At 35.3% G+C, this 17,462-nt stretch overlaps 3 protein-coding genes across 3 annotated transcripts; 1 reads left to right on the plus strand and 2 right to left on the minus strand.

Annotated features, from left to right (window-relative positions):
- Positions 1-596: 596 nt before the first annotated feature.
- LOC137587264 (dynein intermediate chain 3, ciliary) lies at positions 597-3,536 on the plus strand. Its single transcript, XM_068303588.1, has 2 exons — positions 597-2,278; positions 2,642-3,536. The coding sequence occupies exons 1-2, from the start codon at positions 746-748 to the stop codon at positions 3,068-3,070; spliced, it is 1,962 nt and encodes a 653-aa protein (XP_068159689.1). The 5' UTR covers positions 597-745; the 3' UTR covers positions 3,071-3,536.
- Positions 3,255-8,662, minus strand: Ldsdh1 (Lipid droplet subset dehydrogenase 1). Its single transcript, XM_068303589.1, has 4 exons — positions 8,447-8,662; positions 5,066-5,561; positions 3,967-4,149; positions 3,255-3,904 (listed from the first exon to the last, which is right to left on the minus strand). The coding sequence occupies exons 1-4, from the start codon at positions 8,467-8,469 to the stop codon at positions 3,641-3,643; spliced, it is 966 nt and encodes a 321-aa protein (XP_068159690.1). The 5' UTR covers positions 8,470-8,662; the 3' UTR covers positions 3,255-3,640.
- A 4,342-nt stretch (positions 8,663-13,004) lies between these two features.
- Positions 13,005-13,892, minus strand: LOC137583715 (calaxin). Its single transcript, XM_068298820.1, has 4 exons — positions 13,822-13,892; positions 13,621-13,744; positions 13,191-13,550; positions 13,005-13,124 (listed from the first exon to the last, which is right to left on the minus strand). The coding sequence occupies exons 1-4, from the start codon at positions 13,890-13,892 to the stop codon at positions 13,005-13,007; spliced, it is 675 nt and encodes a 224-aa protein (XP_068154921.1).
- Between the last annotated feature and the right edge of the window lie 3,570 nt (positions 13,893-17,462).

The raw sequence follows: 17,462 nt of genomic DNA on the forward strand, positions 1-17,462 counted from the left end.
AACAAGTCTATCGGTTAATCGACATTATCGGATCAAAACCTATCGGCTAATCGACATTTTGGAGCAAAACCTATTGAAAATCGAATTTGAATTTGTGCACTTTTATAAATTTTCTTTTAAAGGTTTTTTTTTTGTTCTATTTGTGTGGCTTTCTTCTGGAAACTCAGTTCAAAGCTGACTTCTGAACAGACAAAACGTTTTAGCAAATGCCCCATCTTTGTGAAACAACAAGAAATACAGGACATGAGCAAATGGAATGCTCCAATGCAGAATATGAACTCAAATAAAAATGAACTTCCTGTGTTACGTTTCCCATTTCCATAAAACTCTCTGACTATCTCAATGTCTCTGAAAGTGATACAATGGAATATAAACGGCTACAACAACAACTACAGTGAACTCCAACTCCTCAAAGCAAAATACAGGCCACATGTCATAGCCCTTCAAGAGACACACACAAATAGAAATACATGTCGTAATGTAGATCAGCTTATTAAGTGGAAAGTTGGCCCAATTATACTTAATTACGTCAGTGATCCAACAAAGTTGGCCGTTACCTTTTTTAAAACAAAATAACAAAAAAAAAACAGAATCAAGAAGCCCGATAAACTAAACACAAAACAAAAACAAAACCACACAACGAAACGAAACGAAACTCATAGAACATTTCCAATTTCCACTTTGTTTCTTTCTATTTTCTTCCTCGGTCATCTTTTTCGGCTAACTCAAGATTCAACTGGGCAGTATGTATCAGAATCAGTTTATATATTCACGGGAACGACGCCGATTTGGCCGTCAATGTCTGTTCGGGGATCACAACGAGCTGATGGTCAGTGTACATCCCAGCGGACGTTTGCGATTGAAATACATTATGGGCAATCCGTCGTCAAGGACAACCCAGTTGAGTGATCAGTTTGCCCTCTCGGTGATGACTACGGAAAATGTCACCCACGAGCAGCATGGAATGTATCACTACGAGGGCGGTTGGCCCAAAGAGGTCAACATCAATGATGAGGAGCAAACCCAGCGGCATCGCAAAAAGGTCGAACGTGATGACACTTGGGGCGAACAGATCACCCAATTGATACGCACCGTAATGGCTGTGGGCGAACAGAATAATGCCATCAATATCTATCAGGATTATTTTGCCGATCTCACCGTTGATATAGCCAATGCGAATCGCTTTAAATATGTCGCAAGGGGTGTCAATGTTTTCCATGATATTTGGCATCCCTCCCGTCATTTAACCAATATCGAATGGATGCCAAATAATGATAGGCAGTTTATGGTTCAGTTTACCAATTTATTCCGTTTGCATCGCAAAAAGAAACGACAGTCCACCGATGATTATTCGATGGGCTCGAGTAATTCCTTCTATATATGGGACGTTAAAAATCCCCTGCAACCGAAACTTCATTACGATTGTCTTGATGTTGTGTCACGTGCCAAGATCTGTCCCAAGGATGAGAATAATCTAGCCGGTGGCAACTATTCCGGCAAGGTATGCATTTGGGCTACTCATGCCACCGGCTTGCCCATACGTTCATGTCCTTTGGAAGCTGCCCATCGTGAGAAGACATCGGCTCTGTGTTGGGTCCATTCGAAATCGAATACTGAATTCTATTCCGGTTCCCTTGATGGGGCCATCAAGTATTGGGATACACGTGATTTGAAAATGCCTGTACACGAGCTACTCCTGGAGACAGAACCACAGGATCGTCAGGACCGTCAGAAATCGCATGGTGTTACATTCCTTGAATTCGAGTACACCATTCCGGTGCGTTTTATCATTGGCAGCGATATGGGCTGTGTTTTCGTTGGCAATCGCAAGGGTATGACTCCCGCGGAGACTTTACTTGGCAATTATCAACTATTTGCCGGTCCCATACGGTCCATAAATCGTAATCCGTTCTTTGTCAAGAATTTTCTAATCGTTGGCGATTGGCGTGCCCGTATTTGGTCGGAGGAAAGTAAAGATGGTCCAAGTACCATGTACATTAAGAAGGATACCCAACTTACATGCGGGGCATGGTCAACGGCAAGATGTTCGCTCTTTGTCACTGGCGATAAGCTGGGAGTTGTTGACTTCTATGATTTACTGCTGCATCAGAGAAAACCATTTTATAGCATTAATTTCCATTCAATGATAACCGATTTAGTTTTTCGTTCCGATGGTGAACTCTTAGCCATTGGTTTGGCCAATGGAGATTGTCATGTATTGACTTTAAATGAGGCCATGAAGACAGCCACCGGCAAGGAGAAGGCCCTGATTGCATCGGTAAGCCAAACAAGATCATTAACTTGCCACTGTCCGTCTGACTGTCCTTCCAGTTCATCTAAATTTCCAATTCTACTCACTAATCCTTGTGCCAAAGATATATCTCATAGTTCCCATAGTGAAAGGAGTTTAAAGTTCAATAATTTTGTTATTTTCTAAGCGATTATTATAAAACTTAAGATTTGCAAGTTTCTTACAGTTGTTAATAACTATGGCAAATTTCATTAAGATCGAACAACTATATCCTATAGTTTCCAAAGATCAAATCTTAATTAGATGTTAATTTGTCACCTCCGTGGTACACAAACACAAACTTCTTCGACATAAACGAAGTTATCAAGGGTTTCTTCCTCTTCCACGCAGATGTTTGAGCGCGAAATATCGCGTAGCAAAATCCTCGAGGCACGCGTCGAAGAAATGAAACTAAAACGTCGCACACGCCTATTGCTCGAGGAGGAACGTATACGTTTGGAACAAGATCAACATGAATCCGAACTGGAACTCGATCCCGATAATCCAGATCAATTTGTTGAAATGATCAAAGGTGATCCCGAGTTCCGAGCCGCCATTGCCGATGTCCAGAACACCATGCTACAGGGTGAACATAAACGTTCAAAACGTCACATAACCATGCAGCGTACGGTCTTCGAGCAAATGTATTTGGATAAATTGCGTCGTGAGTCCCTTGCCGAGGAGGCACGCCGAGCGTCACCGACCCGTGTATCGGTTGATAAGCCAAGTAAGGATAAGGGCAAATCGAATGGCAGAAGAAATTCCAAGAGTATCAAATGATCCTCCCACTCTCGACATGTATGTGTGTGTGTGTGTGTGTGTGAGTGGTCTATATGTATATATATTTGCATTTTAAATTCCATCTTCCCCCCCCACCCCTTTATTCCTTGTTTCCCTGTTTTCTCTCGCTGTATGTAATAATTAGCCTTTACACTGAACAATATAAATATATGTACAAAACATCTTTAAATTCCCAGGCCAATTAACACTTTGGACTTTGTGGATTATGACCCACAATTAGCCCCAAATGGCAATCGCATTTTATTTTATTTTAAGTAACAACCTTTTTTTTTTTTTTCTCATACATTAAACAGAAATAAAAACAACGAATTAAAAGAAAAGAAAAAAAAAAAAAAGCCCTAATCAAAATTCACTTTTCAAGTAATAAGTAGTTGATATTAAATACTAAGTGTATTATGTATATATATATATATACCTACATATATACAAGATAATTAACACAAAACGAGGAAACAAACTGACTTCTTTCTTATTACTTTAAATTTTCTCCTCTTTGGCTTTTCCTAACTTTTTGTTTTGTTTTGTTTCGTTTTTTTTGAGTGATGATGTTTACTTTTTGTCTGTATCGACACCAGTGTCTAGGAAATCATTGACCACAGCCATGGCTCTCCTGGGAACGAAACGACCAACCTTCTCGATGTTCAGGAAGCGACGGGGAATCGATGCCTCGCTCAATCCCTCACGTTGGGCCTCAATGATCGAGGCAGCCGCCTCCTGGGGGCCAATCAGCTTGAAGAGATTGGGGAAACGATAACGTGGATTCTTGCACAGACCCGTATCGATCATATACGGATAGATTGTGGTGAACTTAATCTGTAAAATTCAACAAGAAAACAGTAAAAAGAAAAAACACTCACTCATTTAGTTAGACTCACATTTGTGTTGGGATTGGCATGACGCAGTTCCTCGGCCAGGGCCAACATATAGCCACGAACAGCGAATTTGGTGCCACAATAGGGCACCAGATTGGACAGGCCAAAGAGTCCAGCACAGGAGGAGAGAGCCACAATGCTGCCCTCGTTGCGTTCGATCATATCGGGTAGGAAGGCCTGATTGATCTGTGTGGATAGATAATTACGAATTATCTTTCAAAAGTCTGCAAATCCAGTAAAGGACTCTACGAATACCCTGACTACTCATCAATGGGTATTCGCATTTACTTAACTGTTCTAATACATTCATAGCTTCGATTCGACTGACTACTAATCAATTCATAAGTATTTGCAAAACTTTGATTGCACTGGCTACTACTGAATGAGTATTCATATTTGAATACAAAGTTTTGCCGAATGAGAGTAATCAATGTTATAAAACAAACAAAATTGAATGATTAAATCTATCAAGCGAATAAATTAATAAATCATTTCAAAAATCAAACAAATCCTAATATTCACAAGGTTTCGTGAATGAATATGACACCTTATGAATATAATCAAATAACTAAACAACTGAATTTGTATAACTAAAACATTCAAATACGAGGAGGGGAAAAGAAAAAGAGAGACAGACATAGGAAAGACTAGGACTGCTTCGACTATTCACAGTATTCATAGTCTTATAAAGTAACAGTGTATTCAATTTCCTACTAGCAATGAGTACAAAACCATTCGAACGTAAAGTTAGATGGCAAATGGAGTGAATGAATGAGTTGAACAACCACTAAGTCAATTCATTTCAGTTTCAAAGCTCATTTATTCAATTAATTATGGAAGTGAATGTCTTTGAATGTATTCGTTTCCAGCTTTCTAATATCTAGTACTCATATTTAAATAATTATCATTTTGAAAATGATATATGATTAATGAAAATCTCTAAGAATTCTTGTAATGTTAATGTAGATTCAAAAATTATTCTCTCTTAACCTGCATACGATCGAGCTTCAATGCTGAAAACTAGTTGGGAATTACAAGTAAATGATAATATGTTTTTGGACATAAGCATTCCTACCCCCTTGGACTTGTCTATGTCACTTACCCAGAAATGTGCAAGCACATTGATGTCATACATGAGACGAGTCTCCTGTTCGGTGTGCTCCAATAATGGATGGCAGGGCATAATGCCGGCATTGTTAATCACAATGCTAACGAAACCATGCTCCTTGCGCACTTTGGCGGCCAGCTCGACAATCTCCTCCCGGTTGGTTACATTACACTTGTAGCCATAGGCAGTGCCACCCTGTTGTTTGATCTCCTTGACTGTCTGGGCATTCGTCTGCTCGTTGATGTCCCAGCAAATGATTTTGGCACCCAATTTGGCATATTGCAGGGCCATTTCCTTGCCCATGCCATGGCCAGTGCCGGTGATCAAGATGGTTTGACCGCTCACATTGCTCAATTTCTTTGGCAAGAATGTGCGAACGATGGATTCGATAACAATAAGCCAGAATTTGGCCAACAAGATGACAATGTCGACCACAAGTAAGACAATATTGTAGACATCGGGGCTACTGCCAGCCGAATTGGAGTTGTTGCTGTAATAAATTATATGTATATAAATATAAAAGATGAAATGGATATAGAGAGAGAGAGAGAGAGAGGGAGCGAGGGAGATCTCATTTGATGTTTATTATTATTATTTTGTTTGGGGTTGGGGATTTTGAGGATGTGCGTGTTGCTACCTAATTAAGTCGAGCAGCAGCAACAACAACAACCACAAGACGGAGAATTTGTTGTTGGGGAATGGTGGGGAGGGGGGATCTCAAACAAAAAGCCGCAACAATCAGCTGAACTTTGGCCCATTTCGTTGCTTTTCAACGTATGATCCACACATGGTGCACAGAAGGAGGTTGGTGGTGGTGGCAAGGGAAGGGGCAGCTAAGGGGTTGGTCGTCTCCCATTTGTGAATGTGGATTTTTTAGAGCCCCAAATCGCTTTGGTCAGCGCTTTTTGTTGTATACATATTATAATTACTCAAAAGCTGCAGTCAAGCTGCGTGCGATCTTGATAATGTCAAAACTGTTTCTCATTTTTGTTATAGTTTTTTTGTATTGTTGTTGTTGTTATTGTTTCGGTTATACAGTCTCTCTATACACACATATGGGCCATGAACTAGCCCTGGCATTGTTGGTCACTCGTTTTTGTCTTTGGCCCTCGATCATCATCATCATCATCATCATCATCATCATCATCATCATCGTCACCCGCATAGAACATGCAATTGTCTCTGTCTCTCTCTCTATATATACTCTCTCTCTCTCTACGTTTTTTGGTCTTATCGCATTACCACGCAAAATGGTATGATCCGACTGATTTTATTTATAGAATCAAATATTAAATAATATACTCTATTGTTCAAATAATGCTCTTTTGGTGGTAAAAAGTTTTATTTTGATAAGATTATGAATGAAATTTTGTTCGACCTCTTAACTTCAGCTACGAAAAAACATAAGATTAGTTTAATCTGCTATTATCATTTGTTTAAGTTAATCAAATTTGTTAACATTGAAGTTAACTTGGCTAAGAGAGTGAGAGAGAGTGGGAGAAATGCAAAAGACTTCTTTCTCTTCTTAATTTGCAAGTTTTTAAGAAATTTCAAACTTCAACTTGATCCTCTCGAGCTCATTACGGCCATCAGAAGTAGCTTTAATAACTGTGGTAATCGGGATATATGTACCTACATATGTAGGCTGATATTTTCCAGTTTCTTCTAAAGTATTTGCGATGCTCTCACTCTATCTGAGAGTTAATTACTTATGGCCACTGACGAATGTTAGGCACTGTAGTAATTCAGAACCCATCTTAAAGCCCAGTACTTTAGGATCATCATCAACTAAGTTACTTAAACAGTTAGATGCAATTCGTGAGAATCGTAATCTATGTTAATCTATCAGTCTACATTGATAAAGATCTATATAACATATAGCATAAATATTTGATTTGGAATGTTCGTTTGTTATTTTTTCTATGTTTTCTAAGTTTAAAGTGTTAAAATCTACAACTTAAAAAAAAAAGAGAGAGAAAAACCAAAGAGAAAGTGTTATTCACTTTTGATAGGGATTGTATATATGTAGGTATATATATATTTGTTTAAACATTTCTTTCTTCTTTTCTAATTTCATAAATATTTAGAATTTCTAGTCCTTAGAATCTGTCCAATTTAAAGATTTTCCTGTATAAAATTTTAGTTCTTATCTGAAGATTTCTATTTATTTTTCAAACTTTCATTATTTTTCTTTAATTTAAAAGTCAAGAATTGGTAATATTCAGAAAATAAAAGTCTAATGTTATTATTTTGTTTTGAAATTGGCCTTTTACAGGTTTTCAAGGATCAAAATTTTGTGATTTTTGTAAAATAACTTTCAAATTTTTACGTTTGTTTTTAAACTGCAATTTGTATGTTAGAACAAAAGACCATTAAAACATTATATGATATAAAAATTGCTTCTTATGGAGTTTTAAGCAACAAAATATTATGAGATTAAACCTTTTTTTTTATTCTTTTCAAATTTTGGAAAAATTTGTTTCTTAATTTTTGAAATTTTACATATTTTAAACTGAAAATTTTGCATGATAACATAAAAGAACTTTTAAAATTCTTAAAAATTTGTATTAGAAGAAACAGATAAGAAAATCCTTAAGAATTGAAATTTAAAGTTGGAAAATTTGTATTAGAAATATATATTTTTTTACTCAAGAGATTTTTAAACTAATTTTTTTAACCCTTTTGCGAAATAAATTTGTGTTGCACAACTATAAAATTCAAATAGTTGGGATTCTTTAACATTTTAGTACTTAAACTGGTAGAAAATATTTGATATTCAAGACTAATTACCTTAAATGGAAAATTATTATCTAGATTTGTCAATGAATATTCTATAAGTATATATATGCTATAGATAATAACTTTAGTTCGTGGAAATTAATGACAAGGTAGGGGAATTTTTTTTTTTTTTTTTTTTAAGTAGAGCTAGTTAAAAGTCAAAGGTTAACAACATATTATAGTTGGACGAATGGCAAGTTCCTATATATTTTATTTATATATCAACCGGTTTCCTGATTAATTTTCAATTACTTGTGCCAGCTAGTTAAGTTAGTTGATTGAACTTGGAGGGAGATTTTAGAAAATGAAACAATTATTTAATAGGACTTTTGGACTTTTCTGCACTATGGAATAATGTACCTAAAGCTAGCAAAGATAACAAGCCGGGGGAGTGGGGGGGGTCATATTAGGAGCTATTACTAGAGCAAACATGTGTCATATTCATGTAGAATGCTGATAACACACACTCTCAATTTGTGTGTGTGTGTGTGTTGGTGTTGCAATTGTTTGATTGTTGATAACAATTTTAATAGATGTTGTTGTTGTAGTTGTTGGTGTTACTGCTGCCGCTGTTGTTGTTGTTGTTGCTCTACTAACCTTTGATGCACTTTATTTGACATATTTGTGACGTTTTAGTATCAGGATCAAAGGATCAACCAAATTGGACGGCACAACAACGCACGAGTTAAGGGACACGCACACAAAAAAAAACACACACACGCACCCACACGCGGAGTTGAGATAAACAAAAAAAAAGTAAAAATTACTTAAGAAATGTAAACCGTTAGCGGCTGTTGATGAATTCGGACTGAATTTTACTGAAAAGTAAACACAGTACGCACTGCCATATGCCGGTCGTATAAGTTATTATTTGAAATACACTCACACTCGAGCTGATATACCCACTCACTCACTCATACAACTACATATGTATGTTCATTCATATACACTCATATCTACACACACACACAGCAATAGCCAGCAGAAAGTTCTCTATAAGCATATATGTATAAAAAACAAAAGCTTCTCGTTTACCCATTTCAAGTACATGAGTTTCAGAGACAGATTTGATATATAAACTAAAATATACAACAATAATTGAAAGATTGAAAGAGTTAATAACATGATCAAGATCTGTTAACAATTGCCAATCAAGTAATTGGTAATGATGTAATGACTTATCGAGTCCGAGGTATAAACTATGTCCATATCTTAAGATATGCCCATTTCCCCTTCTCAAAACTTTAGTCAACTTCTCTCTCTTGGTTGTTGGTTAAAAATAAATAATTTTGAATATTTTTAGACATTTTTGTTATACCCAAGAAGTTTTTGAAACATACAAAACCAAAAAAAAAACAAAACTTTGTTGTAAAGTAAAATCTTTTCAATTAAAAATTTAAAAAATAAAGTCCCTAACTTGTTCTTTTGGGCTATAAAACTTTTAACGTGGCCTTAGGTTTAAACTGGTTGAGAATTGCAACTAAATAAAACGAAAATGGTGGCCAAGAGATCCATTTTTATCTACCAAAAACAAAAATTTGCCATTTTATTTAAGAATTTTCTAATATGATATTCAGAAAGAGTAAATTTCTCTATATTTAATATGAATCCATGGTAATACAATTCTTAGAGGGGGAAAAAAACTATAGTAAGCAGTGTAAGGTTATTTGTATTAGGTATTAAGGTTATAGTGCCCCTTAAAGTATGCAATATGCAATATAATATTCATTGTTTTCAACTGAGATTCATAACTTTTCCTATACAAAGACTCCATCAACAATGTTTGCTTCGAAGATTGTCATTTCAGCACAGTACAGCTGCTTGTAGCATACTTTAAGGGGCGAATTTCCACCCCTTTCAACAGCCTCAGATTCACCTATAACTAAATCAAAGAAATATTCCACACAGATATCCATGAGAAACTTAATTAGAGCCATTCCAAACAAAAAGTGGCAAAATTTCATTAGAGAATTCACCATTTTTAAGACTAGAAAAACCCGAGTGTTCCTTGAAACGACATTCCATATATAATTGCTAATAAAAATGTTTAACTTTTCATCCACTTAATGCCAAATGATGAGTACAATTAATTCGTTTCACTTGCTCTAGTGAATATGGGGCCCTATTAGAACTTGAGCCATAAACTCTTTCAACTCAATGGCTGATAATTAATCTTTAATCTAAAGATAACTCTAACAAGATTCTCTGATAATAAAGTGTGTGTGTGTGTGTGTGTGTGTGTGCGAAGTCCGAAGTCAGAATAATGAGACTGAGAAATGAAAAATAATGCAATTGATTGAACTGAATTCATATTGGCATCAAAAGATTCAGTTATCAATTGCATCTTGTGCCCTCTGTCTTTAGTCGTTTATTGTATGTGTGTGTGTGTGTGTGTGTGTTAGGTATATCTAAGCATATTATTAGCTAGTTAGTTATTGTCTATTGCACTTGCATTCCGGTTCGCTACGCCTCCAATGGCAATTCGGCTCACCTTCTGAGATAATCTGTTGTTGTTGTTGTTGTTGCTACTGCTTCAGCTGCTGTTGCTATACTTGAAGAAAAAATGTTGAAATTTTAATTTATTTTTGCATTTTTTTTTTTGAAATTATTTGTTTACAAAGCATAACTAATAACAATTTTAAACGCTCCAACTAAAATATATTTGCAATCTGTACCAACAGAAATAAATTAAATTTAATAATTTTATAGTAAAATTTCTTTAAGCTACTTGAAAATTTACTTTTTAAAACTAATTCTTTTAGCCTTTTATTCATTAAATTGTCTACCAAGTCTAGCTCTCTCTCTCTCTCTTTCTCTCTTAGTAACGAACACTTCTCTTCTTGAATAAAAAAGGAAATTGTAATAATTTATTATTAAGAATCATTAATAATCTACAATACGATTAATAATTAAAAGTTATTTAGGTACTTTGACTTAATTACATTTACATAGTATACATCTAGTTTAAGTCTGAATTTTAATTACTAACTATAAAATAACTATAGCTATTAATACAAATTTTTAATTATTTTTCTATCAAACACGTGTTAAGTGAAATGAAATGAAAATTTTAATTATTTTTCTGTGACAAATACAAAATTATTAAATAGTATGGAAAACACATACATAGTTAACATATAAAAAGTAATGCTTTTCAAGGAATTAAAATTAAAGTAAATTAAAGAATAAACTCCAAACTGTAGAAAATTAATTATTAAGTACAACTTATGCAATTTCTTTTTATAAATTTAAGGTGAAAAGGAATAAAAGTACTTGAAACAAACAAGTAAAAGATTTATAAATCTACTTATAAATCTTTTCTCTCAGTGTACTTATGTTGCTTATATCAGCTTTATGCATTTAATTCAAGTGCAAGTGGAAGTAGAACCGCTTTTTTTTTTTTTGTTTAAACCTAATAGTTTGTTTTTTTTTTTATATTTTATTGTTTTTATTTATTTAAAATTGTCTTTTGAACGAATTCGTGACAATTTGCCGCAGCACGAATAGATCTGAATGTGAGTGTGTCAGTTGAGATGCGATGCGATGCAATGCGATGCGATGAGATGAAGTGAGTTAGTTGAATGCAGCTAATCGAATAAATTATCTCACATTACAACAAGATGTGAGAGTGTCAAATTGTCTGACCGGTTGACTTGTTGCCACTGACAGACAATTGAATGTGATCCAGTTGGCAATCAAAATTCAAAATATGGCTATTGCAAATACTAGACTAGTTTCCGTGTGATGCTGAGATGCTAAACGATATTGAAATATTTGTATCTTGTTTCTATTTCCACTGATGCAACGGTCGTTACAAGGTCATTGCGACAAAACGCACCCCGGACCGAACTGGCCTGGGGGCACGTTGCATATTTTGCAACCTTTGAGGCTACTGTTTAAGCAAAATAGCTACACAATGATAAGGCTTATCTCGAACACTTAGTTCAGAGAGGGTAGACTGTAAAATACATGAATAGGAAAACGAGACTTCTCTGTTGCAGTCCATTTTTCGACTTTGGATGCGACTTTAACATATGTCGTCCCCTATCTATCTCTCCTTAGTTGTGTAGAGCCGGCGAAAGGAGCCAGGTTTTAAAAGCAAGCATAATTTAAGCTAAATATGTACATATATACTTATGAACCTGCCCTCGATGATAATAAATCTAATCATAAAATAAGTTACATTCAAGTCGATTTCAAAGACTCATCGTGACATCGATTTGTACATTCATATAGACAAGTCATGATGAATGGCCAGATGATTCCATTGATCCCCCATTTCCTTTAACCATTTCTTCATTTCAAAAGATCCAACTGAAATTTCAAATTTAAAATTGACCCATTCGACTGCCCTCGTTTATAATCAACTACTTATCACGCACTTTAAGTCACATTCCAGGAACAATTTTCGGCAACTCATCATGAAATTGCATCAAGGGAAGAGTATCTAAAGAGGGTAAGAGTTCATAAACGGACTGTCTTCGCAAGGAGTCCAAAAGGTTAACGATCAACCAATTATATTTCATTATCTCTCATTATGCCAGGTGAATCAATAACAAAGTTTGATTCTGAATATGAATTCGATTTTTTACTCAAGACGTCTAGATTTCGTAAAATCATGAGATCTGGAGATGGAAAAAACGGCACACAAAAGTATGCTACAGAAATTTATGTATATTTTTAACAGATTTTAGAATATCTTATCGAAAATTATTAATAAACAATTTGTTAGATACAAAAAGGGGATTCAAATAATTCTTTTAAAACCGAAAACCAAACATTTTTCGTCCCTTTTATATAGCATACTTTTGTGTTCAAATTTTTACTCATTCATCACATTCTTTTTCAAAAACTTGACTTGATAGACATTAACTAAGTAAAGGGGAGTGCTTTCTCTAACGTGGCTTTAAGGTCGACTTAGGGTTGCCTTGACATCACCTTAAGATCATCTTAGGGTTGCCTTAAGGTGGCAAGCCCCCAACTATATAAAACATTTGAACAACCCTTTAAATCAAAGTTCCAATAAATTGACAGAGATGCCAATTAATCACTAACTATAAAATTAAACGATAGCCCATGGTAAATTGTATTAAAAGCAACTACTAAATATTTATTCTTTATTAAGGTTAGAAGAAAACAACTAGAAAGACCTAAGTTAAACTTGGAGCGTAGAGAAAAACGAGACGACAGCACTATCTGTGGGCAGGCACTGTCCGAATGCCTCAATAAGCAATGGTTCAGCTGTCACAGTGGCCATGAAATCCTCCAATGAAACCTGTCAATTGACAGAAAACTAATAAATTACACATGGCATTGATATTGATATAGGTAGGGTGTTCACCTTGCCATCTTTGTCTATGTCGAATTTCTTCAAGACAATTTCCACCAAGTCCTTGACACCCTCATCGGGATCTTCGTCCTGCGGTTGCTTAATCAGACAATTGCGCAGCAAGGTGAACATCTCGTCCTTGGTGATGAAACCATCGGTGTTCAGATCATAGACCCGAAAACAAAATGCAGCCCGTTCTGTGGCAGTGCCACGCAAAAAGGTCGATAAACCAATCAGCCAGCCCTCCAAACGTAGGGGCAAACCCTCATGGGCCTTGTCCCAGCTGCAGAATATCCGTTCCATTAGTATCTCCTCGGTAACAATATCAAAAGTGCTATGCAATAGTTCACGGAATACAATGCGATCGATGCCCTATGGAGAAACAAAATCAAGAATTCATTGTTAAATGTAATGAACCATGCTTTTGGGCTTGACGACTCACCTCGACAGCTGCATGGGGCTTGGCAATGGCAGCACTCGATGAGCTGGAGGCCAAAGTTTTGGCCGCATATTGACAATTGGATACCAATTTGCGATAGATGCGACAAAGGGCATCTAACTCATCCCTGTCCAAAAAACACAAACAAAAAAATGTAAATGAGGTTCAATTCTGTTGATGGATGGCCAAGGTGATTCCGCTTACTTGGTAAAACGGGTCTTTTTACGCAAATTGTCCAGTAGCTTGGGATTGATTTTGCCGCTCAGCTCTTCCATTTTCCTTTGCCTCAGTTGCCGTTTGTTCTGCAGGGCAGTCGCGGCGGTCTTCGACTGGTTGTTCGAGTTACGTTTGCCGCTGGCAAGGAATACGGAAACTGTTTTCAATATGGTTTTGTTCGCATGCAGAGTGGATCTGGCAAGGTTGTTGCCGGCTGTTGCTGTTTGTGCACCGGTTCCACCTCCACCTCCACCGCCACCGCCGCCGACGCCAACTGCCCCACCTCCATTATCACGATTGGGTGTCGGTGTTGGCGAACGACCCTTTGAGCCACCGGTTTTACCTGCAAAACAATTTAATAGTTTTGGTATTTCTCTTCTCTATGAATGAATGGGTTTTCCCCATTTGCATGTATAGGTGTAGTCGATAGAAAAGGCTTTTCTGTGTGTGTGTGTGTGTAGCTAGCTCCTTTATGTGTCAAAGTCGACACGCTCATCCAGCTGAACTCTAGCTGAGCACAATGAGCAAACAAAAGGCCAATATGCAAATGTGTTGCCACCAAAATGGGTAATGGGTATCGCTGGCATTTTGGCCATAAATTGCTCCAACCAGCTACTGCAATTTAAATACACTGAGAGAAAGAATATAAACTACATAACCATATGTACATATGTCTATCTATACAGGGAATGTAGAGGCTTTGCTTCTGCCTTTGATCCTCACCTAAATCCACTTAGGTTTTTGAAAATGATATAAAGTTTAACTATAACATCTTGTTCAACTTGAGAAGTGGAGACAATTTTATCTATTTCCATCTATCCCTCAGTTTAAGATTTGGTATTTCAGATTTTCCTTCTTCTGTTTCTAGAGGTTTTCAGTATCAGATCACCATAAAAAGAGAAAAACTTTTCTTTCAGTGTACTCGCTTACATGCAAATTGGGGATAGGGGTTACACACACACTCATGTGTGTGTGTTTCTTCTGTACTCCTACCAACAACACAGTTTGTCTGCCTCTATTCATTTCAATTCAACCTGATTGTGCATTGTTTTTTGTTTTTTTTTTTTTTTTTGTTTTTGTAGGCATGGCAAGACGTCAATTTCAATAAATTTCATGCAATTCAAAGTCAAAGGAAATTGTATCATCTTGGCCATTAGCTCAAGCATTATGTATATATATTTATATGATATATGTCGGCTTGTCTTGGCACTATAATTTTATTAGCATTTGCATTTGCCTATACACTGGCGCTCGAAAGTATGCAATGTCTGTCGTTGTAATTCGTATAATTTGTTGATTTTCAACCATTTACCTGGTTGCCCGGTTCACCGTTTTTGCTGTTACACACACATGCTCATATATACATATGTATACATGTATGTGTGTGTGTGTCTGTATATTGTTGTGTAATGGCAGGTAGAAGGGGGCAAGATACATTATTGCAATGCTAACAGATAGTCTCATAGGTCACACAGAAACAAATGGGAGCAAGAGTGTAGGCTTAATGGTCTTTATTTTCTGACCTGACAGTCGAATGGACTGCAATTGCAGATAGTCATACTATAAGAATATGCATGTTCTTTCATATGTATGTATGTATCTAGATACCTACATATACATATGTATATTTGTATCAAACATGCAATAAAGTTTCGTTTCTGTTTGTTTTTTTTTCATCAACAACTATCTGCTTGTCTGTTAGTCATTGCTTGCATTTAGTACTTGGCTGTACAGCCAATTGTAAAGTCAGTTTCAAAAATTAATTAAATTATGTATATTAAATTTCCTTAGTCATAACATTAATCGCTTACGAAAAGAATTCAAGTGCCATGAAAATTCTAATTTCTATTATTAATAGCAAAAGTGTTAAATCTAACAATTAGGGGAACATTTGCCCCCTAAAGTATGCAATGGGCTGCAAAAAGTGACGCCTGTTTTATGAAATGAACAAAGTTTCACATGCCCAATGCGTGTCTATAAACAGTTTTTGCATCGTGAACCATTTTATCACCATGGTACATTCTATAATTGAATTCTACGACTGCCTATTGCATAGTTTAGGGGGCAATTTTTTCTCATTTCACATTCGTAGATCTGCCAACAATGGCATGAGTTTTAATATAATTCAAAATTTGTTTATTTTCAAGTCACCGCAGTTAACTATTGAATTGCATCAAGTTCTTATCTTATCTTTGGGAAGTTTTACAAGATTTAAAAAAGGAAAACAAAGGACATCAAAACAAAGTGAACTAACTATCAAAGAAATTATAATCCATTTAAGAAGAAACTTACCAAAGTTTAATGGCAATTAAACCAGTCAAATCAAGAGATCATAAATATGAGATGGTCAAAAGACTCAATAGACTAAATAAGAGGACTACAATTGATTGAGAATGTGTTGCATTTGTCCATGGAAACTACATACATACATATTTTTTAACTAGATGACTATTTAAAATTAAATATTAAATATTAAGTATTAATTTTTATGTTCTAGTTACTTATTCTTAGATTGTAAGATTACTGTCAAATCAAAGCTAAGTCCCATAGAGATTTAGATGGAATATCAGTACATTTTTTAGTTTTATTCAAGATGTTTCCTGTTATTTGCCTAAGACTATATTATCATCTTTAGTTTTAGGAACTTTAAGTCGAAATCGTTTATAATATTCTTAAAAAGCAAACAAAATGCTAATATATTATTTTTGACACCAGGACTTTTATCTTTTGTAGAGATTTACGTCTTTTATACAGAAAGCATCATAACTGTAACAATATAGGTACAATTATACTTCAAAAAGGTCATGACCTTAGAAAAAGCTTGATGAAAGTCGATGTCTTTTTTAATCATAGGAAATTATCGTAGGCTTTAAATATTTAGTTTAAAATTCACAAATTCACAGGTTATTATTCTCGATTTTGTAATAAAGAAACAAATGAGTGTTTTATGCTGATAAGTAGACTATAAAAAAGCACAGTTTTAAAGAAGAGGCATTCAAATTGATTTGCAACATGATAATGCGCCCTTTTTCACCTTGGTTATGACTGAATTCGATAAGAAAAAAAAAGAAGTTTGTCTTTATTAAAATGGAAATAGTCTAAAGTTATTTTCAATCAAATTTCAAGTCGACGCTAATAAGTAGGCTATAGAAAAGATTAACGACATGCACATAGAAAGACACTAAACACACAAACACACACACAGAATCGAGTTGTTTATTTAGAAATTTCAATACCCATCACTTGATTTGATGCTGCACTTTGTTGTCCAAATGTCTTTGAAGATTTGTGGGATTTTTTTTTTTTTTTTTTTTTGCTTGTTTTTCAGCTTTTTCTAAGCGTTTTCCACAAATGTTGAACCAGCTAAAATCAAAATTCTCCCATAAAAGATAGAAAAAAGCGCAATAGAAAACGAAAAAAAAAAAATATATAATAACAATAACAGCGACAGCCAATAACAAGTAGTAAATGAAGAAAAACAACAACAACAAGAACAAGAACAACAACTTCTTGGCTGAAATCAACAAACTGAAAGTAATAATAGTTTCCAAGGCGAAGACAGAATGCAAAATCAGGACAAAATGTTAGATGACAAATTCAACTTAGACATTGCCAGTTGTCCTGGGTAA

Source organism: Drosophila tropicalis, unplaced genomic scaffold (genome assembly GCF_018151085.1).
Source record: "Drosophila tropicalis isolate 14030-0801.00 unplaced genomic scaffold, ASM1815108v1 contig_158, whole genome shotgun sequence".
In the NCBI taxonomy this organism is placed as follows: domain Eukaryota; kingdom Metazoa; phylum Arthropoda; class Insecta; order Diptera; family Drosophilidae; genus Drosophila; species Drosophila tropicalis.